General features: G+C 48.8%; 1 protein-coding gene, 1 non-coding gene and 1 pseudogene across 4 annotated transcripts in view; 2 read left to right on the top strand and 1 right to left on the bottom strand.

Moving 5' to 3' along the window:
• Inpp5d (inositol polyphosphate-5-phosphatase D) overlaps nt 1–7,358 on the bottom strand; it is a 103,841-nt gene extending 96,483 nt beyond the window's left edge. For all 3 annotated transcript variants that reach the window (XM_021156170.3, XM_021156184.3, XM_021156176.2), the window contains exon 1: nt 7,096–7,358. In XM_021156170.3, coding sequence (XP_021011829.1) covers nt 7,096–7,238 — 143 coding nt within the window. In that variant the 5' untranslated portion in view covers nt 7,239–7,358. The remainder of the gene's footprint in view (nt 1–7,095) is intronic.
• Nucleotides 7,359–12,306: 4,948 nt separating this feature from the next.
• On the top strand, nt 12,307–12,459 carry LOC115032438 (small nucleolar RNA SNORA55). Its single transcript, XR_003838115.1, has one exon. It is a non-coding gene; the product is annotated as a small nucleolar RNA SNORA55 (small nucleolar RNA).
• Nucleotides 12,460–12,619: 160 nt separating this feature from the next.
• LOC147006080 (polyadenylate-binding protein 4 pseudogene) lies at nt 12,620–14,064 on the top strand (annotated as a pseudogene).
• The last annotated feature ends 8,097 nt before the right edge of the window (nt 14,065–22,161 follow it).

Below are 22,161 nucleotides of genomic sequence, written 5' to 3'. Positions count from 1 at the left end.
GTGTATGTGTGTGTATATGTGTGTATGTATGTATGTATATTATGTGATAAAAATGGGTATGAGAAGATACATCAACAAATTCACATGGCTTGCACTAGTCTCTCAGTGATTGGATGGCAATTTTTTGTTTATTTTACACTTTTTACTTTATGCTTAACTCACTGTGGGGGTTAAGTTGAGATAGGGCCTCACTATGTAGCCTGGGAAGCTGGTCTGGAACTTTCAGCAATCTTCCTGCTTCCAGCTTTCTGAGTGTGCAGTCACCTGTGTGTACCACCGCACAGCCAATACCACTGTTAACCTGAAAGAAGACTTTGCTGTTTCACACCAGGTCTGTCCACCTCTACACTGCCTATTCCAGCTAGCTGCAGGGCCACATGGGCACTCTCTTTTTTCATAGGTCCCTTTGGCCAGCCCTTCACAGTGTTACTTCAATTGCAAAGTAAGCCCAAATTGATGGGTGCTGGCACATGTTAACAGTATGCCCCCATGTATGTGTGTAAGGGCACATGTGTGCATACATGAATGTGTGAGTAGAGATCAGAGGACAATCATGATGTCCTCCTTCTAGGAGGACAACAAACCTCTAGGGTTTGTTGTTGTTGTTGTTGTTTTGGTGTTTGTTTGTTTTGAGACATGGTCTGAGTCTCACTAATTCAGCTAGTCTGGCTGGCCCATGAACCCTAGGGATCCTCCGGTCTCCACCTTCCTAGAACTGGGCTTACAAACATGCACCATGTGGGCTGTGGAGATTGAACTCACCCACCTCTGTCACCCTCTCTCTCAAAGAGCAAGTGCCCACCAACATGGTGTTTCCTCCCATAGAACATCTAGCATTTTAGCAACCAGAGGACTTCATTCCTTCGGCATCTCTTTACTAAGTTGGAGCTCAGGTCAGAAGGTGGTGGGGGCCAGCCTCTTTCCTAGACTTCATCTTCATCCCCAGTCCTCTAAGCATTTCTTGTTGTCTGTGCCCAGGCCCCTCCCTCCCCAGGCTTCCAGGGTGTCAACCCCTGTGGCTCAGCAGCCACCAGACACTCTTGCGTCATTGAAGTTCTCTTCCTGCCTCAGTCGCTTTGAGCACTTCCTCTGTGGAGGCCCCACATGACAGCTCTGTGTCTCCCAGAGGCCTCCAGGAAGTCCCGGAAGTGACACTGTCACAGCTCTCCTCTCCTGTCATGGAAAGTTCTCCACAGATGGGTCTTCTGTTTCTGAGATATCACTGCTTGCTTTCAGCTCTAAAAACTAATGGCCAGCTCTATTTTTACATATGCAAAGCACCTAGAGGTGTACTGTAGCCTGTTTCAAGTTAGGCTATGGAATATCCACATTACTCCTGTCTTCCTATTTTATTGTTGAAATGATATAGCTATTTCAATGTGCAAAGACTATACAGACAGTTCTCCAAGTAAGGCATACAAATGACCCATTAGCATTATTAACATTAGGGATACAAACTAAAACCACAGTTAGATGTTGTGCTGCTTTGCAGCCCCTAAGCTGGGTAGAACAAAAAGACAGCCAGATATTGTGGTGAATACATTTAGAAAGTGGAGGCAGAATGATCAAGAGTTCAAAGCCAATTTTGACTACAATAGGGAGTTTGAGGCTGGCTTAGGCTATGTGAGACCATAGCTCACAAACACACAAACAAGTGAGGGGCTGGGGAGGTAAGAGCTGAAAAAGTGCTTCCCTTGTAAACATAAGCACCTGAGTTTGATGCCCAGACTACATTAACAAGCAACCGGCCACCACTAACTGGGTTTGGTGCCTCTAACATCAGCCCACCTAACCTACGTGAGTTCCAGGGCATTGAGAGCCTCTGTCTTAAATAAAGAAATCAAAAAGGTAGGGCCTGAGGTAGCTCAGAGGGTAAGGGTACTTGTCATTAAGCCTGACTATCTGAGTTCAGTCCCTGGGACCCACATGGTAGAAGGGGAGAACTAACTGCTGAAGTTGTCCTTTGGCTGACACACACACAATGTGCAAATGTACACATGTACCCACCCACACACACACGCACGCACACACACACACACACACACACACACACACACACACACACACACGTACGCACTCGCGCGCGCGCGCGCACACACACACACACACACAGAGAGAGAGAGAGAGAGAGAGAGAGAGAGAGAGAGAGAGAGAGAATAACTAGAAGAGAAACTGGACCCTCACAATGTCTGGTTAGAGCTACAGCTGAGCACAAGAGTTCAGTACTTCCTCAAAACGCTAAACATAAAATCACCACATGACCCAGCCCTGCCTCTCACTCCCCAAGACTCCTGCAAACAGACATCCACACTGAGCCTGGTTGATGACGGTTCACAGCAACTGTTGTTCACAACAGTCAAAAAGTAAGAATAGTGCAAAACGCCACTCAACCGGGGAATGTGGTGTGTCCACACAGTGGGTTATCAAACCATGGATGCCCGCTACAATTCAATGAGCATAGGGCATTGTGCTAAGTGGACAGATCCAGATGTCAAAAGCTGCACGCCATATAATTTCACATACACAAAATGCACGAGTCAGGCAAATCCTTAAAGGCAGAAAGTAGACTGGCTCTTTCCAGAGGTCAGAAGAAAAGCAAGCAGCTGCTCACATGTATGGGGGGTGGGGGGGGGGAGCGGTTCTTCTGGGAATAATGAGAACTCTCTGAAATTAGATGGTGGTGTCAGTTGCGTAACTCTGTGACCATTACTAAGGACCATTGAACCACAAACTAGAATGTGGACGGGTGACTTAACAGTGGGTACCTTAACCTCAGCTGAGGCACTGTAAAGCCAGTGAACTGGTCTGGCCAGCCTCTTTGGAGCTGGAGTTCTAGGTGTCTTGCCGACATGACACAAGAGATTCCAGGCAGCTCCAGAGTCTTGCTCCTTGGGACTACGTGGCCTGGCATGAATTGGGTAACGATAGCAGTTCTTGTTCCATCTCTGTGGCAGGCAGAGAGATGGGATTGTTAAGAAGTGCTAATGGCCTTGCGTTGTAGGTGAATTTAACCTATGCGCCTAAGCCAGTGCCTACCCTGTACCTGGGAAGACAGCTCCAGGGTACTGGGCATGGGCAGAAACATAGTCACTCTGCCACTTACATAAATGATACAATAGGCCTTAAATAGGCCTTCCTGGGTTCAGCCCTTCCTCCTGGTCTTGGACACAATGAGTCTTCAAGAGCATCCTTCTCAGACAAAGGCCTTTTCTCATGTCAAGCAGACGTCAGGAGCCCATAGGCCTTCAGCTCTGGCTTCTGCCTATGCAGGTACTTCCCTCATTTGCCTTTGATGCCAGATATGGAAAACAATGCCACACTGTGTTTGCACAAAAGTCATTATCATGCTGTGGAAACCTTATAGACATTTTCAATGGAGGATGGGGAGGGGAGATGACCTCATGCCCTGACTCCCTCTGCTAGGCATTTTCACCCTCACCAACTCCTTCTCTGCAGTTCTCTTTCTACCAAAGAACAAGTGTGAGACAGTGTAACTGTGTGATCCTCACCCTGTTCTCTAGTAGTCCTAAAAGCAGGGCCTGTTTTTATCTCCCTGGCAGGCTTGTCACACCCAGTGGCTGGTCACACCGTTTCTTTCAAAAGACTAGAATGCCTTCTCAGAGGGCAGTTTTGGTTGTAAATGTCCCATGCCTTTTTCTCCTTTCTTTCTGCACTGCCAGAGCTACCAAGGCTATTGGCATTCTATCCCTGGGACAGAGCTTACCCCGCCACCAGGCCTGGGTGCACTATGGAAGACCGCTTGCTGAGGGAATCCCTCACACATCAGGGCTGGACCAGAGGCAACCATACTCTCCCTGCCAGGGAGGAAGCACTCCAGAGTAGTTTAGGGGAAATGCCATTCACACAGACAACCGTCAACTTGATCAAGTTGAATCTGGCCTGGTCATCTCTTTTAGAAAGAGCAGGTTGTTTCCAAGTGCTGGGTCATCATCCAAATTCTTCCTATGTAGCTTCAGCAATAAGAAGCTACTGGGATGACCCACAAACCCGGCATCTGCTGAATTGTCTTCTGTGCAACACATGGTGTAGCTGCGCTGTCCCTGCTCATGAGCCTCTTAATAGGTCTCCATCCACCTGGCCAATACCCCACAACAGGGTGCACAGGCTCCTGGGAAGGGAGCTGACTAATCATGGAGGAACTGAGTACAAATGAGTGAAGGTGACACAGGCTCTACTCAAGTGAAGGTGATACAGGCCCCACTCAAAAGGCACACATTCCCTTTCAAGGAAGGTAGAACAGAACTCCAGTCATACTAGCAAGGTCTCCCCAGGCCAGTGCTCCGGTGCCTCAGTGTAACTCCAGGCTCCCCTAAACCAAGGCTCTCTGAATGGTGACTGAGAAGAAATAAAAGCCTTCTTACTCGGTAATAAGTGACAGGATTGATCTCTCTGAAGGAAACAAAGGTCAGGGTGAATGTGCACTCCTGTCACGTGGGTGGTACTGAATTGCAACCTTGTCTTTAAGCATTTAGCTCCCTCTCCCATGTCATGTCTAGTCAAATCTCGGAGCAGGAAGGTTCTCCTCACAATGCTGCATTCTTCCCAGAGGGCTAAACAAACCCAACACATGCACCAGGCCCCAGCTGCTGTCCCTTCGGTCACAAGAAGGAACATGGATGGAGTCCCAGCAGCAGCTGACCCACGGCTGCCTGCCCCAGAGCCCACACAGACTGGCTGATGTCCAGCAAGGCAGCACACATGCCAAATCTATCACTCCTGAAACCAAAGATAACTCAGCTGCCCTGTATCCCACATGTATCCTATGCCCCATCTCCCCTTCGCAGCCCCATCTCTGACCTCGACCTTGTTGCTGTCCTACAAGCTGCTGACTTGATCTTGGGCAGGAGCCTGGACTCTGGCCAGGGCAGATGGCGAGGGGCAGTGATGAGGTGGGGGAGGTTCCATCATCCACAGGGAACAGGAGAAAGTAAGGATCTAAAGTTTGTTTTTTTCAGGAGTTTAAGTCTCTTTGAATGAAAAGGCAGGCTTCTAACAATTTTTCAAATTAAAAAGTATGCCTTTCCTACATTTTTTGTTCTGTTTTGTTTTTCGAGACAGGGTTTCTCTGTATAGCCCTGGCTATCCTGGAACTCACTTTGTAGACCAGGCTGGTCTCGAACTCAGAAATCTGCCTGCCTCTGCCTCCCGAGTGCTGGGATTAAAGGCGTGTGCCACCACCGCCCGGCCTTTCCTACATTTTTGGGGGGGGGTGTCATAATAGAACACTGAGGTTGTGGTAGTCATTCCTTTAGTTTGAAAATCTCTTTGTCATCTTTGCTTTGCATGGACTTAAGACAGCTGAGGCAGGGGAGTCAGATGAAGAAGAAAGACAAGGTCTGTGTTGCCCGAATGTCCTCCAAGACCCCTTGGTCTTGGCTCAGGCTCCTTCTGCTCTGACTCCAGCCTTCCAGATGCTGCCAGCTTAGCACAAGAGAACCCATACCATGGTGTGCATTTGTAACCAATGCATACAACAGTCTCTCAGCCCATAGCCAACTCTCAACAGAATTGCCCTTGGCCCAAATCCCACTGGGACAGAAAAAAATATAACTAGGTTAGTAGAGTCAGGCTGAGCTTGTGACACACTGAAAAGTACCTTCCTGCCCTCTTTCCTTTCAGGGCCTCTCACTGGTAGATTCCCCAAGGGACAGTGCTTTGGGGAGGTCCAGGCCACCTGCAGTGCTTCTCCTGAAATATGCTGGTGGGTGTGCAGGAAGCTGGCTGCTAACTCCACCAGCACAAGATGCTCAGCCAGCCGTGAGCCTGTATGGGCTTCTAGTGCCCCTGCCCCCAACTCTGTGAACACCCTAGCTCCTCTTACTTCCACTCAAGTCCACTGGCATGCCCAGCCTGATGGCGGTAGGAGGTAGACAGCACAAGCTAGTGGTCTCTGGGAGCAAACGACCTTATCCTCAGCTGTTTGTAACCTGTCCAGGCCTCATGGTCCTTAATCGAAGGTCTAGGTGTTCATAGAACCCACACTCCTGGCTCTCTTGAAGATGAAACTAGCCAACAAATGCCTAGCACAGCAGGTCCCAACATGAGTCAGAGCTCAGAACAGTCTGTGGTCAGTCACCCACTTCCCTCCTGCATGAAGATGGGGGGGGGGTGCAGCTAGCTGCTCTGAAAGATCTTTCTTTCAGTCCAGGGACAATCTATCAGATGGTACCTGTGCTGTTCAAGTAGGCACACCCTTCCTGACAGTGTTCCTGCCCTGCTCCAGCCTGAAGCCTGGACAGGGTCTGACCACAGGACTATAGGGGTGGCGGCCTTCCTCAGAAGACGCTAGACGGACGGAGTGTTAAAAAGGAACCTTCAGCAAGTGGCTGTTTCCTCTGTTGTTAGGATAACCAGCATATTCAGCAACATCTTCATACTGGGCTGTGGGGGGAACCAATGGGGGCAGAGACCTGGATAGGGAGGGACATAGCTGAGTGCAAGGAGGGACAGAGACCTACTCAGAGAGCAGCTCTGTGGCTTCCTGTGCCCTTGCAGCCTAGAGTAAACCTTGTACACGAGGAGTCCTGTCCTGATTAAATGCACCCCGGACTCAGCTCCCCAAATAGAATTAGCTCTAAGACCACATACTAGCAGGGTGGAGGAGGGGACCCTTTTGCCACGGTTACACTTCACTGAGTCCCTGACTGACGCTTGAGCTGACCAAAATGCATTCCAATACACCCTCCACCAGGGAGGCCTGAGTTTCTTCCTGGCTCTGAGTGAGGGTCCCTGCTCCTGCCACAGGAACTCACGGAGACCCCTGGCACCACAGGTCATGGAGGGCTGCAGTGTAGGGGAGGCCCAGAGTCACTCAGAGAGCCCTAGCACCACACAAGCCTGTCATGACACAGGCTCCCTGAACTCGAACGCCAAGGTCCAAATTGGGCCTCAGACAGACGACGGTGCCCCCCCCCCCCCCGCTTCTCCCCTCCCCACAGGGCAACGAAGTGCCAGTCAGGTCCCACCATCCTGTGACATAAACCTAACTCAAACTCACATTATAGGGGTTCCCCCTTTGCATCCACCCCTCAGCGGTCCCTGGATCTGACAGTTGGGAGGAGACGGGGTACTCACAGCACGCAGAGTGCGTAGGCCCGGGGGATGGACTCGCTGGCACGCACAAGGAAGCTCCCATCCTTGCCGGCTCTGGAAAGTAGCTCCTCTGCCTTGGAGCGGGTGATGTTGCCATGGTTCCACCCAGGGACCATGGCAGGCATGGGTCTCCTGGACTGGGTCAGCAGCCACTCCCAGGATGGACACACTCCAGCAAAGTAGTTCAGGGCCCTCCCTAGGCTGAGACCTGCCGCCTGTTGCCTCTCAGAAATTGCCTCTGCTGCTCCTACCAGCTTAACTGACTGACTTCCTGTTTCAGGCACTCAGCGAGGGAGAGGAAACTGAGCTGCACAGAACTTCCTCATTATAGAAACCAAGTTGGGGGGGGGGCATCATCTACCTTCCCACCCAGCCAGCACTGGCTGCCTGCTCCACCCTCTCACTCACTGGCTCTCTATTTTCCCTGAATGGGACCCAACCTCCAGAAGCGTCCATTATCAGCCGAAGTTCCACATGAGGGAAGCAAGGGCTCTTTTAGCGTCAGGTTTCATGGCTGACTTCTCAAGCCTGGCCCAACATTTGTGAATAGGCCAAAGGCATGGCTCACAGAAACCTTTGCTGATGTCCACAAGTGCCGTCACAGTTTTCCCCAGCACCACCCAGCATACTTGTGATGGCGAGCTTTAACTGTCAACTCGACACAACCTAGGATTGCCCAGGAAGAGAATCTCCATGAGGGAATGTCTGCATTGGGCTGGCCTGTGGATACATCTGTAGGGGTTGTCTTAATGAAGCTAATTGATGTCAGAAGACCCAGCCCACTGTGAGCAACACTATTCCCTAGCTAAAACAGGCTGGTTTGGCCCCTCTGGACCTCTGCTGGGCACCTGGGGCTCATGGAGGGCTTACATGTCCCTATGGCGCAAGCTGGCCACTTTGGTGATATATGTTACCGAGTTCTGCACTGCAGAAGCCCAAATGGCCAGTCAGGCTATTCCCTCTGTGGCTAGACATGGCTATGTTTGCTCACCCCTTAAAGGTCACCATTCAGTACTAGCTGAGTTCTGCAGGTACTAAGGTAGCCACTGTCCCTTTGATCCCAGGAGCTGGGTGACTTTGTTCCTCAGGCCAAGCCCACCAAGGGAAGTGCTGGCTTATGGCAGAAGTGGTGATTGTTCACTCCTTCATCTGAACCTTGTCACGTTAGATGTGACAACAGACCTAAGCCAGGCACACATGCACACACATACTGGAGCTTGGTTGAGCTTATCGCTCTCAGCCTCAGTTTTCTTTAGACTGCAGGGTGTAATTCAGAAAGGAACTCTGATGTGTGGAGGACCTGGGAGCTGTGTTGATGTCATCCACGGCAGGAGCCTGGAGCCTGCAGGGCACAGCTGGTGGGAAATCTGAGAGTGGGTAGAGTACTCCAGTCAGGGAGCCAGAGGGAGGGGACATGGTCTCGACAAGAGCTCACATCTACATTCTGATTTTGCCATCTGAAGGCTGAAGATGTTAACTCTAACTCTACAATGGACCCATCATGGAGTCCTCTCAAGTTCACAGTACCCCCATGCAGCCCTCCTTAGGAAATCTCTGTCTAACACATGTACTGCATGCATCCTTGAACCCTCTCCTTTCTTCCTTGAACACCTCTGCCAACTGTGTCATTGCCCTTATCCCAAAGTCCCCAGAGTCTTCCACAAGAATCCTGATCCATCCTCATCACAATCTTAGTCTCTTTGTGCCTTGACCAACTAGGCTTTATCAATCCATCAGCATCCAGGACCATCCCACTGATGGGTAAGTCCCCTTGGCATCTCTTAGCATCACTTGTGGTTACTCTTAATTGTAAATTTTATTAGACTAAGAAGCACTTGGGAAATCAGTAAAGCACACCTCTGAGAGTGTCTGCTAGGGCATTTCCAAGATAATCAGGTCACAAGGACTCTAACCTAATGACAGATGGGTCCCATAATGAATTCACAAAGTTGTGTTATTGGGAGAAGGTGGAAGGTGAGGTCTAGTTGGAGGAAGTGGGTCACCGGGGCTGTGCCCTTGGGGGTTCTCTCTTGCCCCAGTCCCTCCCTGTATCCCTTTCCTCTGCTTTCTGATCAATGTAGAAAGCTTCTCCAACACAGGGCCCCACTATCATGATAGAGACACTTCTGGGACTATGGCTAAGAGAAATCCTCCCTCTTTTAAGTTATACCAGATATTCTGTCACAGCAATAAAAAGTCCAACTAATGAAACATCCCACTTCTCGGGTCTTCATTACCACTAGATTTACCTTTGAGGAACTGTTGTTGTTGTTGTTCTGAGGCAGCATCTCCCTATGTGACCCCAGATGGTCTGGAACTTGCTATGCACATCAGGCTGGCCTTGAACTCACAAAGATCCCTTTGTCTCTGTCTTTTGGGATTAAAGATGAGTGCTACCATGCCTGGCTATCTTTGAACTCAATAAGATCACCTACTACATATATAACTCAACAGCACATTCGTGCTCCCCTGATTTCCAAGGCCCATCTCTCCATTCCCTACACACATGCCAGAGGCATGAGCACAGTCAGTTTCTTTGTCCTCTCTAACTTATAGAAAACTCCAACACAGGATCAACGATGTCCTCATGCTGTGTGGTGTCTGGGTAGAGATTTATGTTTTTGTAGGCTTTTATCTACATCAATAATTCAACTAAAATAGGCCATAAAGTTCACAGAGCATCTGGGATGAAGCAAGGAGCTGGTGGATTCTAGGAATAACAGAGAGGAAAGGAATAACAAGCGATCATAGTCCAATGTGAACACATAAAGAGTCTTCATGATGCTCTGTTTTATTTCCCCCAAAAGGGCCAGGAGCCAGCCCTGGTGTCTTATCATTGTCTGATACACTGTCCTGGCCGACTCTGTTTCCACTGAGCAGCAAGGCTAGCAACTGCTTTATCCACAGCACCACAGCTCTGCAGAATCTGAGATCGTGTAGTTTCTGAATTTCCCTAGCACCATGCCTTTCTGCTGGTTCTGTCTACCTTCACATTGCTGGCTCATTCACAGGTCTCCCTGGAACCTGGCTTTCAATGACTCCTGCTGACACCGTACCTTGGCTTTGTTTATGACCACAATGCCCAACTTGCCTCCACCGTGCAAGAAAATGATAGTTCATTTATGAACTCTGTACAAGACAGAGGCTTGTTACCTGTCCCAGGCTGGCCTTGAACTCTTTCTTACCTTTCTACTCCCACTGCCCAGGTGCTAGGATTTTATTTTCTCCTGATGTTGAGTTTACTGTTCTGAATTTTATAAGATGAATGGAGGACGACACATCACTCAGTCATATTCTCTTGACACTTTAGGTTATAATCATTCCACTCCTATCTGGTGTTCCTTTTCAAGACTGACTACAGCCCAGCCTTCCACACAGAAGAGCACCCTCTTTTGCTAGAAATGTTCACTACACACCTGGCATGATCTCACATCAACTAGGGGAATGTGGTAACACTGCAGGGATGGGAGGTAGAAAAGATGCTCATTTGTGAAATCCAGTGAGCACTGTACATCAAAATGCCCAGTGGTTATTGGAAAGGAAAGCTGCCTGACCCCTGGATGGGAACCTCCAGAGGAGAGAAGTGGCTGTCTGGATCATGTTGTCAGGGGCATAGCAGTTAAAGGACACTTGACACCACCTTGCTACTTGGTTCTTAAGGTCACTCCGAGGAATGACCTGTTTCCAAGGCTATTTCTGGAAGCTAAGCATGGCTTTATTGGTATGAGTCTCTGTGCTTTTTTTGGGCAATTTCTTAACCTGTTATATGTTGTGGGGGTTTGGATAGTACTATCTGAGGGAGAGAAGTAAGGTTAGGAAGCTAGGGTCCCCCCTGCTAGCGATGGCTAGTATCTGGATACTAGAGGGAGACTTAGAAATTTTCTGGGAAGTCAAGTTAGTGACAACAACAGGGTGGTCTGGCAGGCCTCTGACTTGGGCATGGGGCCATATCTAAAGTTCTTGGAGGAACAGAGAGAACTGTGTCAGAAGAACTAGAGCCCAGGACTGGTGCCAGGCATTACAGATTCTGTCTAAAGCCTCATGCAGGTCAGAATACAGGCTCAGGCTGGGTCTCTTATTGGAAAAAGCTAAAAGAGAGGTTGTTAGGGACACCATCACCCTACCTTCTTAGGGGTCCTTTTGCTGGGACAGAATGGACTTCAGGGCTGGGAAGGGAATGTTGAGCAATCATTATTGCATCGATATGCAATCTATATGGATCTCATTGTTTTCTTCAATTCTGAGAACTTGAACTCTGGGCCTCACACATGATAAGTAAGTACTCTACCACTGAGCTACACCCTCAGCCCAAATACAAATCTACATATCTGTCAGTATGCCTATCAGATGGACAGATGCTTGATGGATGGAGAAAAGGAGAAGCAGGAAGTCGCAGTTGTGGAGATGGGGCTTGCTGGGGAGCAAGAATTAAGGCAGTAGAGGCCACAGCCCACATGATCAGACAAACATGTAACACTCTTCACATTTCCTCTCCTATGTTCATCAAACTGCTCGGCTGTCCTTCTGGGATCCCAGCTACTCTAGCCTGGAAAGACAGGTACGTGCCACCTACTACCTGGAGCCCACTGGGAGGGAGCATGGACGTTTTGAAGGAGAGATTAGCATTTAAATCAGTAGACTTTGAGTAAAGGAGTTTATCTTCCCTGGTGTGGCTTGGCCCCATCCAAAGGCTTGGAGGCTTTAAGAGAGAAAGACTGACCTCCCACAAAGAGGAGGGTGTTTCCAGCATTTCCTTTATCACATCTTGACTGCAGCATCCTTCTTTGCCTAACAGGTTTGGACTTACTTGTCCCATGAATTACTGGAGAACCAGTATCTATCTGTCTGTCTACCCATCTATCCTTCAATCATCTGTCTGATACAGTGGTTTTCAACCTTCCAATGCTGTGACCCTTTAACACAGTTTCTCATGTTGTGCTGATTCCCACCCAACCATAAGATTATTTCATTGCCTACTTCATAACTGTAATTTTGTTACTGAATCATAATTTTGTTACTGACTGTAATGAATCATAATGTAAATATATGGTATATCTGATATTCAAGATATCTGATATGCAACCCCTGTCAAAGGATCATTTGACCCCCAAAAGGGACCATGACCCACAGGTTGAAACAGCTGATCTAATAGATAAGTATGAGCTCCAAAGTTCAATTACCAGCACCAGGTGAGTTTTTTTGAAATCTCCCAGCTCACAGTGCCACTTCCTCCAACAAGGATATATACCTAATCTGGGGACAGACAGTGCTTTACTAGAGCAGAGGAAATCCAAACGGGTCATTTCCATCTGCCCTGGGGCCTGTCTCTACAACTCTGCCACACTCCCTGAGAATGGAGACAATTTTGAAGATGCTGAAGCTAGGGGTGGGAACGCAGAAGATGTGTCTGGACCAGTAACTCCGATGCTAACTCCACTTCCCACGGGAGTGTAGCAGGCTTCAGAGGTCGAACAACGCTGATTATCAGTCCAGCGGCTGTGGAAGAAATGAATGGAAAAGAAATGAGCGGGAAAGCCATATTTGTAGGCCGTGCACAGAAAAAGGTAGAAAGGCAGGCTGAGCTAAAGCGGAAGTTTGAGCAGCTGAAGCAGGAGAGGATTAGCCGGTACCAGGGGGTGAATCTCTACATTAAGAACTTGGATGACACCATTGATGATGAGAAATTAAGGAAAGAGTTTTCTCCCTTTGGATCAATCACCAGTGCGAAGGTGATGCTAGAAGATGGGAGAAGCAAAGGGTTTGGCTTTGTCTGTTTCTCCTCTCCTGAAGAGGTGACCAAAGCGTCAATGAATGGACGCATTGTGGGCTCCAAGCCTCTGTACGTCGCCCTGGCCCAGAGGAAGGAAGAGCGGAAGGCTCACCTGACAAACCAGTACATGCAGCGTGTAGCGGGGATGAGAGCACTCCCTGCCAGTGCCATCTTAAATCAGTTCCAGCCTGCAGCTGGTGGCTACTTTGTGCCCGCAGTTCCGCAGGCTCAGGGAAGACCCCCATATTACACGCCTAACCAGTTAGCACAGATGAGGCCTAATCCACGCTGGCAGCAAGGCGGGAGACCTCAAGGCTTCCAAGGAATGCCAAGTGCCCTGCGGCAGTCTGGGCCTCGTCCAGCTCTTCGACATCTGGCTCCAACTGGGTCTGAGTGCCCGGACCGCTTGACTATGGACTTTGGTGGGGCTGGTGCCGCCCAGCAAGGGCTGACTGACAGCTGCCAGTCTGGAGGCGTCCCTACAGTCGTGCCAAACCTTGTACCTCGGGCCGCAGTTGCTACCACCTCTCCCAGGGCTGTGGCTCCATATAAGTACCCCTCCAACGTCCGCAGCCCACACCCTGCCATCCAGCCGCTGCAGGCCCCCCAGCCTGCAGTCCACGTCCAGGGTCAGGAGCCCCTGACTGCCTCCATGCTTGCTGCAGCGCCCCCCCAGGAGCAGAAGCAGATGCTGGGGGAGCGTCTGTTCCCGCTTATCCAAACAATGCATTCAAACCTGGCTGGGAAAATCACCGGGATGCTGCTGGAAATCGACAACTCTGAGCTGCTGCACATGCTGGAGTCCCCCGAGTCCCTCCGCTCCAAGGTAGATGAAGCCGTGGCAGTCCTGCAGGCTCATCACGCCAAGAAAGAAGCTGCCCAGAAGGTGGGCACTGTTGCTGCTGCTACCTCTTAGACAAGAAAAAAAGAATCGAAAGCCAAATAACCCCTCATGGCATCCAGCTAAGGTCTGAAGACGTCCTAGTTTGTCTGTGGACCTCCACACCAAGAACCAAGTTGCAAATTCAATAGGTCATTTTGTATCAGAAGGTCAATTATGAAGCACCTATAATTTTTCAATTATAAGAATATATTCTCTGGGTTCTGTTGTGACCCAGATAATAACTTTCTTTTTTCTATTGTGGGTTCTGGTTTTTTTTCCCCTCATCCCAGAAATTGGTTTTGATGTACCCAAGACTTAAGTTTCTCAAATAAAGGAAATAAAATCTCCATTAAAAAAAAAAAGGATATATACCTAATCCTCCCCAAACAGTTCCGATTACTGGAGACCAAGCACTCAAATATATGAGCTTATGGGGTTTTCTCATTCAAACCACTACAGAGGGAAGACTCACTCTGAATATGACCAGTGCCATTCCACGTTCTATGACTGTGGTAGTTTGGATAGGTTTGCCACATAGGTTCGTGTATTTGGTTGCTTGGTCACAGAGAGTGGCACCATTAAGAGGTGTGGCCTTGATGGAGAAAGCATGTCACTGTGTAGGTGGGCTTCGAGGTCTCCTAGGCTCAGGCTCTGCCCAGTGAGGAAGACAGTCTGCTCCTGGCTGCCTTCTCCTGGCTGTCTTCTGATCAAGATGTAGAACTCTCAGCATCCCCGGCACCATGTCTGCCTGCACAGTGCCATGCTTCCTGCCATGGTGATAATAGACTGGAACCTCTGAAACTGTAAGCCTGCCCTCATTAAATGCTTGCATTTATAAGAGTTGTCTTGGTCATGATGTCTCTTCACAGCAATAAAACCCTAAGACAATGATCTAAGAGAATAGAAAGGAGAAAATAAGTGGAGACCAGCAGTTATCTCTGCTTCCTACGGAAACAGTGATGAGAAGTTCATAGGCTTGCACTCTATGCTATGACCTACCCCCGAACCCTGATGGATTATATCCCCTCATGTATGGGCTGAAATAAATCCACCCTCTGTTGGTCTTTAAATTGCTTTTGCCAGGTGTTTGCCACAGCAATGAGGTACGTAGCTGCTACAGAGGACACGGCAGCAGGAGCCGACCAGGAGGCAGCTGGTCGGTCACATTGCATTTGTAGTCAGGAAGTAGAGAGAAACAAATACTCCCTGGGCTCTTCCTCCTTTTATGTTTTTATTCATTTCAGGACCCCAGTCTACAGGGCAATATCACACATTTGGGGTAAATCTTCTATTCTCATTGTGGACTCTCACATGCATGCTAAGAGCTGTGTTTCCTAGGTAATCCCAAATCCAACCAAGCTGACCATGGACATGAACTTCCATAGGCTGTCATCTGGAGCTTCACTAATAATGAACTTCTCACCATTGTATGTGTTTACTGGCCATTGGAGACCACTTACAACAACCCTGTCCCCCATGGCCTGGATAATGGTCTCTACTTTTGAGTCACTCTTGTTGGATGGGGCTCAGAGGTCTTTAATAGCATTAGGATCTGGTGACAGGGGTTTCCAGGCCCCACTGCCGGCATCTTCTTTTACTGTCTCATAGTCAACTGCAGTCTCAAACAGTCCCCACCCTCTTCAAGCAGGAGACCATGAAGCGGCCTCACATGAAACACAAGGACTGCATCTGAGTGGGTGGCTGTCATCTCCCACCTCCCTTTCCCTGGAGCATCTGCTGACTATTCAAGGGCCACAATCTAGAAGTCCCCATGATCCCTCAAATGGCTTAAATCTTCCTGTCTGCCTTACATTATATTCAGCCATCCTCCAGGATTCCCCCAGGACCCTTCTTAGTAGGACCTGGAGCTAAGGTGAGACAGCCTTCTGTGTCTCTCAAAGGGAGAATAGTACATGGGTGAATGAATGCATGTGTGTTATTTCTTAGATATTCAAAGCAAGAATCCAAGCTTTTGAAAGGGTTCTGACAGTTTGGAGGGCCCAGAGAAAGTTCTAGAATGTGACAGTTTCAAGGACTCTCATGGAGGAAGATCCAGGTGTGTGTGTGTATTTGTGTGTGTGTGTGTGTGTGTGTGCAAGTAGTGCCCATGTGCAGCTGTACGTTCTATTACATGGGGTTTCCCTAGGCGTTAGGAAGGGAGGCAGGAACAGATCATGTCTGTAGAGCAGTGATGCCCATGAGCAGGAGCTAAGTGACATTTTCTGTTCTAATATAGTGAGTTGGGTGACGCACCATCATGTCTTCTTTTCTTTTGTTTGTTTATTTGAGACACAGTCTCTGTGTGTAGCTGGCCTGGAACTTACGATGTGCCCAGGCTGGCCTTGAACTCACAATGATCCTCCTGCACCAGTCTCCCAAGGGCTGAGATTACAGATGTATGCCATTGTTCCCAGCTATTGTTTAATTAATATGTACAGTAGATGTTACCATCTTAGGAATGGGGTAGGGAGACTGGTTTGTTTGTGAAATAAGATTGCACTGAGTAGCCCAGGTTGGCTACTTGTGGCTATCCTCCAGCCTTAGCTTTCTGAATGCTGGGATTCAAGACTTGAGGCACCACACCCAGAGAGACTCCATTTTAAAATGAGGTCTTCCCTCTTCTTGTCTTCCACTCAACAGCGCACACTTTTGCTTTTTATTATAACATTATAAAGCATGTCTAAAATGTATTTTAAAACCTCTTTGATTTTATAACACAATTTAAAACAAATACATTGTATGACAACACAAAGCCACTCTCTTTATATCTTTATTTTGGAAGTTGTGGTTTTTGCTTAAGTTTTTTGTTGTTTCTTTTTTGTTTGTTTTAATAGAAAATCAGGCACAAGTGAACACATTAGCTTAGGACTCTATAGGACCAGGATCATCAGTATTGCTGTTATCAGCCCCCATATCCTGTCGTCATGCCAGCATTCTGGGCAGGGCCTGAGGCCTGGTTGTCTGCTCAGAAACACCCGCAGAGCTCCTCAGAGTCAACCTTGTCCTCTGCCTGCCACAGCTGTCTACCACCCCGCTGAGTGTTGAAACCTTTTCGTGTTGCTAAACTCCTTTGAAGTAGTGGATGATGCTCTCAGTGCTTCTAGATGGCATTCATCACATTCCTCGGTGACACCACTCAAGCCTGAGCAAGGTTCTTGATATGGGATCATAGAGGCTGCAAGACTAGAACGGAGTCAGGGTCTCGCCAGCATCTCGTCCTGAAAGCTGCGGTGCTTGCCAGTACTTCTGTGGCTTGCCAAGCTACTTGGGACTCCTTACACTCCCTTAGGACACTGGCAGTGTGTGCTTATTAATATACTGCAAGGCTCTGAGGCACTCATCTAGCCAGAACTTAGAGGAATCAACTTGTATCTTGCCATACCATCCCTAAGCAAGTCATCTGTCTCGTCTGTAAAAACCTGAAGACCTTGCATTGACGCGGCCTCTTAGCTATGGAAAGTCTTTTCACACATCTGTCTCAGAGCAGGGATGCTTCACCCATATTCAACATTTACTCTAGTCACTTAATGCTGTTTCCTCCACAAGTAGCTGATGCAGAACTACCCATAGTTCGTCAACGACTGAAATACCCTGATGTGGTATGTGACTGCATGCATGTGGCACTGTCACCAATGACACCCTGTCGGGGGTTGGGGTGGGGTCTCCTAACATGATAATAGTGCTTACAAAGTTCTCATTTCTGGTGGTGTCATGGATGTTCTGATAGTATAGGCTGGTGTTCCATTCATTTGTCTGGGGTGAGGCTGGTGGCAAAAACCCACTGCACAGTAGGCTGTATAAAAGCAGGCTAATACAGTCAGTTACAGAACAACATATTTATTTATTTGGCTTTAGTCTTTCTATATAGCTCAGGCTGGACTCAAACATGAGATCCTTCTGCCTCAGCCAGCCTCCTAAGAGCTGGTATTGTGGTATGGAACAAGAATATTTTGTAATGATAATAAACAGCCATGTTACTGGCTTCATTTTTACCGCGTTGTGCTTTTAACCAGTATTTTGTGCTGCCCCTCCTACTTTTAAAAAGGTTTTACTGGAGTACAGTGAGCCAGCATCTTGATGACATCATTTTCTCCTGTTCCTGATTCAATCTTGCATTATTCTGTCCATGTGACCCTCAGGGCACCAGCAGACATTACACAGCTGCCACAGCAGCAGACCACGCCTTCTAGGTCCATGGAACTTCATTTGGATCATAAGACTGCATTGACTTCTTCCAAGTTAAAGGTCAAGGATACTCATGAGGAGGATGGAGCCGTGGTTGTGAGCTGGGAAGGCTCTCTTCCCATCTGGCCCCTGCTCTCTTTCCTGTCTACCCATTCCCCTTGCTCATTTCTCTCTCCATCCAGTCTTCTCTCTGCTTCTTCTAGCTCCCACATCTCCTCTAAGTTGCCGCAGTCAGGGCACTGCTTCATTGGACTATCATCTCCCTTCTCAGTTCCATTTGCATTTCTGCTTCTGGACCAGATCCTCAGGGTGGTCTTTGTGAGTCCTACACCAGGCTTTGGACCACATCCTTAAGGTGGTCTTTGCAAGTCCCAGCATCAGGCTTCAGCAGACACAGGTTTCCTTCAAGCTTGCAAAGTTCGTTGCAACTGGTCTTAGAGCACTTGGAACAGCCTGGGAACAGGCTTGCCTTGAGGATGGGACGATGGCAGTCTCAGTTCATCCTATCTCTCCCCCGTATCTCTGAAAACTCTATTGCAGCAGTTCAGATCAGACACGGAATCATACACAGGACCAGGGCCAGAGTCTGAAGGCCAGCCTTGTAACATTTAGCCCATCTGAATCACACTGTATCTCAGGAAAGTGGGGAAGACATCTCTGCTGAAGGGTGAGAGGCTGTGAAGCATGGCTGGCCCAGGGGGTTATTTAGGATAAGCTAGAAATCCTGTGTGACTCAGATGATCAGTGCCTGGAGGGCAGTGCCTTGGCCAGCATAGGATTGGATGGACTCCTGGCACCTAATGGTGCCACAGAATGCTGGCACAGGGTGTAGCCAGCATCACTAAGAATCACCTCTGGTTAACAACCTTGCTTTGAAGGAGGATAGCATCTTACAAGTACACAGTTTACCCGCAGCTTCTACAACCCTAGGTTAGGGCCCGAGCCTTGCAGTTTCCACCGCCAGGGGGCGCCTTGACCTCTGGCCTCGCCAAGCCTGAACAACATTCAGGTGTCAATCAAGACCAGCTCAGCACTTTTCAAATAAAGCCAGCAACAGGAACAGACTCCATTTCCCAAGAGGACAAAGAACTCATGATGTCTACATCCGTGCTTCATGGTATAGTTCAAAACGGGAAACCTGGCTGTGACAGAAAACCAGGCAGTGACAAGATATGGGTAGGATCAAGTGGGGAGGAAGAATTGAGTAAGAACTTGAGCCAGTGTTGCCAGGACTCTTAGGGACTGGGCATAATAGTAATGATACAGTAGTAAATGAAAGAGACAAAAGACAAAAAAACAAAACCCTCAAAACCCAAAAAACCACACACAAAACCAACCAACCAATAAAACAACAACAATAACAAAAAACAAAACAAAAACAAAAAAAAAACCGATTTGAAATAAGCATCACAGAAGAATGCTCTGAAGACGCTGATGGCAGATTCCTAATTCATCTTTTTTTTCCACCCTGGGACTCCATTCCCTGAGTCAAGCCCCAGACCAGAGGGTCAGCCCACCACAGTTGCCAGGCTACTTACTGCACTGTGCCATGCCTGGACCTCCTCCAACCTGTGTTCTGGTCTCCAGCACTTCCCAAGCGTGAATCACGACAGCCTCCCTTGGCAGGGCCCACGGCCCTGCGCTTCCTAAACGCCTTTTCTGCCAACAGCTACCTGCTCTCTGTGGTGATTACGTGTCAGCTGCTCCCTGCTTCAGACTTTTTACCTCTTCCTCTTTGCTTCCTCAGCCAGCAGCTATCTTCACTGACCTGCCAAGAACCCTCACTGTGGCTTCCAAAATCTTCTCCCAGCCCCGTCTTCCTCCTATGCCACCCGCCCTACCCTCAGCCGACTTTGAGTTTCCGGGGTTACACCCTGGTTAAAAAAAATGTTTCTGAAATGGCTTTCCACTTTTGTGGGACTGGCTGCTGCCTCACCCTGGGCCATAAGCCTTTTCTGACACCTGCTGAATGCTGTCCATCTTCTTTGCCCCACCCCCTGAGCCTCTACAATAAGCCACGCCTCTAGAGCGCTTGCCCCGCTACAGGCTCCTCTCCCCCCTTAACCACCACACTGTTCCGTTGTGGGCACTTGTCTTAGATCAGGGTCCACAACAGAATATCATGGACGGTGACTTCAACAACTCAACAACAGGTATTTATTTCTGGTCATTTAAAGGGTGGGCATCCACAATCAAGGTTCTGACATTGCTGCTTCTGCTGAGGGCTGTCTTCCTGACTGGCAGGAACTTTCCTTTGAACCTACCACCTTTCTGACTTCGACTTTAGTTGCTACTTAAAAGCACCATCTCCACAGACAGTCACTCTGGGAGTCACCACAATTCACCCCTTAACAATACCGGGACTGTAGCGATAGGTTGCCTCTAGGTGCAAGCTCTGCGCTAAGATTTAGGTATGAGTTACCTCGTCCGGGCCACATAGATGCTCCTCAAGGCAGACATAACCTCCAACTTCACGCCTGAGAAAGTGAGAACCAGAGAGATTAACCAACCTGCAAATTAGCAGCACACCGGAGCTCCTAGCTCACATCTGAGGATCTCAGAATGCGACTGTGTGCCGTAAGCCTTGAATTAGATAATCAGAACTTTACTGCTAGATTCTGCGATTCCTTAACTCAAAGGTTTCATTCTCCCAGAATCCTCTCCTGTCTGCAAACTCCCAAAGCTCCCCATAGCTCAGACTATTATATCCTGTGACCTCAATGACTTAGGAAACCACTACTGTCCCTCTTTGGTATTTCCTTCCCTTACAGGGACCAGACAGGAGTCCCCTTTACTCTATGCCTGAGTCTTGAATCTTTAGCCTGTTCTATCGGTGGTAGCTATAATTGTAGAACACAGGCAAGCAAAATTATGGCCTCCAAATGCTGCTCCACTCCTCTGGCCAGTCCTCAATCTCTGTTAGCCCCAGCCTCTGCTCCCCCCCCACCTTCTCCCAGTCTTCACTTCTACATACCCAGTCTCCCTCACTCTTAATGTCCACAACCCCATTTGTGTTTCAGATCCTGGACATCCTCAGAGCCCCTTTCTGCCATCTCTGTCTGAAATATTCCAGCCAGACTCCCTGCACTCCAGAGAAACATAAAAAACCAGGCAGCCCCAGCCCTAGAATAACCCATGTTATGTGTCCAAGCAATGTGGTAGCCAGGGACTTCTAGGCCTCTGCTGAGCATCAAGCTCCTCCTTTCCCTATCTCCTATATTCATGCTGCTCTACCCAGCTCACTTCCAGATTCATCAGACTTTTAAATTCTTCACCTCACTGCCCACAAAGAAGAGCAGATCTCCCAGACCACCCTCCTCTGCATCCACATCTGCCTTCATTCTCACATGCTCTGCTCCTCCAAGGTCACCTAACTACCAAGCTGGGACTGGCTCCCAAATCTCTCATGGTCCTGGCTTTTCTCCTCTCCTCCCCACCCACTCATCCCCTTCATCTTGTGAGAGCAAGTGTAAGATGTTTCCTAGCCTTAAGATCCCTCCCTGCCACAGGTTCTCAGCTTCGGCTGTAAGTGTGAAAGGCTTCCAGCCAGACCAGCTCAAGAAAAACCTGCAGGGCAGGGCCTGGGCTTCTCGCTGGGGTCAACAGCATACCTTCTTGCCTAATCATCAACCCATCTCTTAGCTTAGCTGACACTTTGGGTCTAATTGTCCTCACTTGGCGACTGTTACAATGTAATCACTTCCTACCGGGACCTGCCTTACCCTCTCCTATGGTCTGACCAAAAACTTCTCTGCCCACCTGGCCGCCTTGTAGCTTGCAACCCACTCTGTCACAGCCTAGCCAGAGACCCTGAAAGCTTCTTCATTCGATAAATCCTCTAGGCTCCCTCAGCGCTGCTTTCCTTTGTGACCAAGGTCTTCTCCATACTCTTGGGTGCTTGAGAATGCTCCCCAATTCTGCATTTTCTTTTGTCTAGTCTACACTCCCTGGGGATACCTTCTCTGCCTAGAGCCTGCAAATCCGTGTTCCTAGCCAGACCTCATTCTAAGCTCCCACCCACACACCTCCCCAATGCCTGCCTTTGTGGATAATCCCGGAGGCACTTACACCCCACTCATGTGAATTCTCCCATCTACACTCCAAAACCTGTTCTTCCCCGGACACCACCTATCCAGATTGTTGCCACCAAGCTGGCTTCTTCCAAGTCGGAGGGTGACACCCCCCATTCCCACCTCTTCCTGCCACCCAC

This window comes from Mus caroli, unplaced genomic scaffold (genome assembly GCF_978045245.1).
Source record: "Mus caroli unplaced genomic scaffold, Mus_caroli_1 scaffold_1, whole genome shotgun sequence".
NCBI lineage: Eukaryota > Metazoa > Chordata > Mammalia > Rodentia > Muridae > Mus > Mus caroli.
This window is presented reverse-complemented; position numbering and strand designations above follow the sequence as displayed.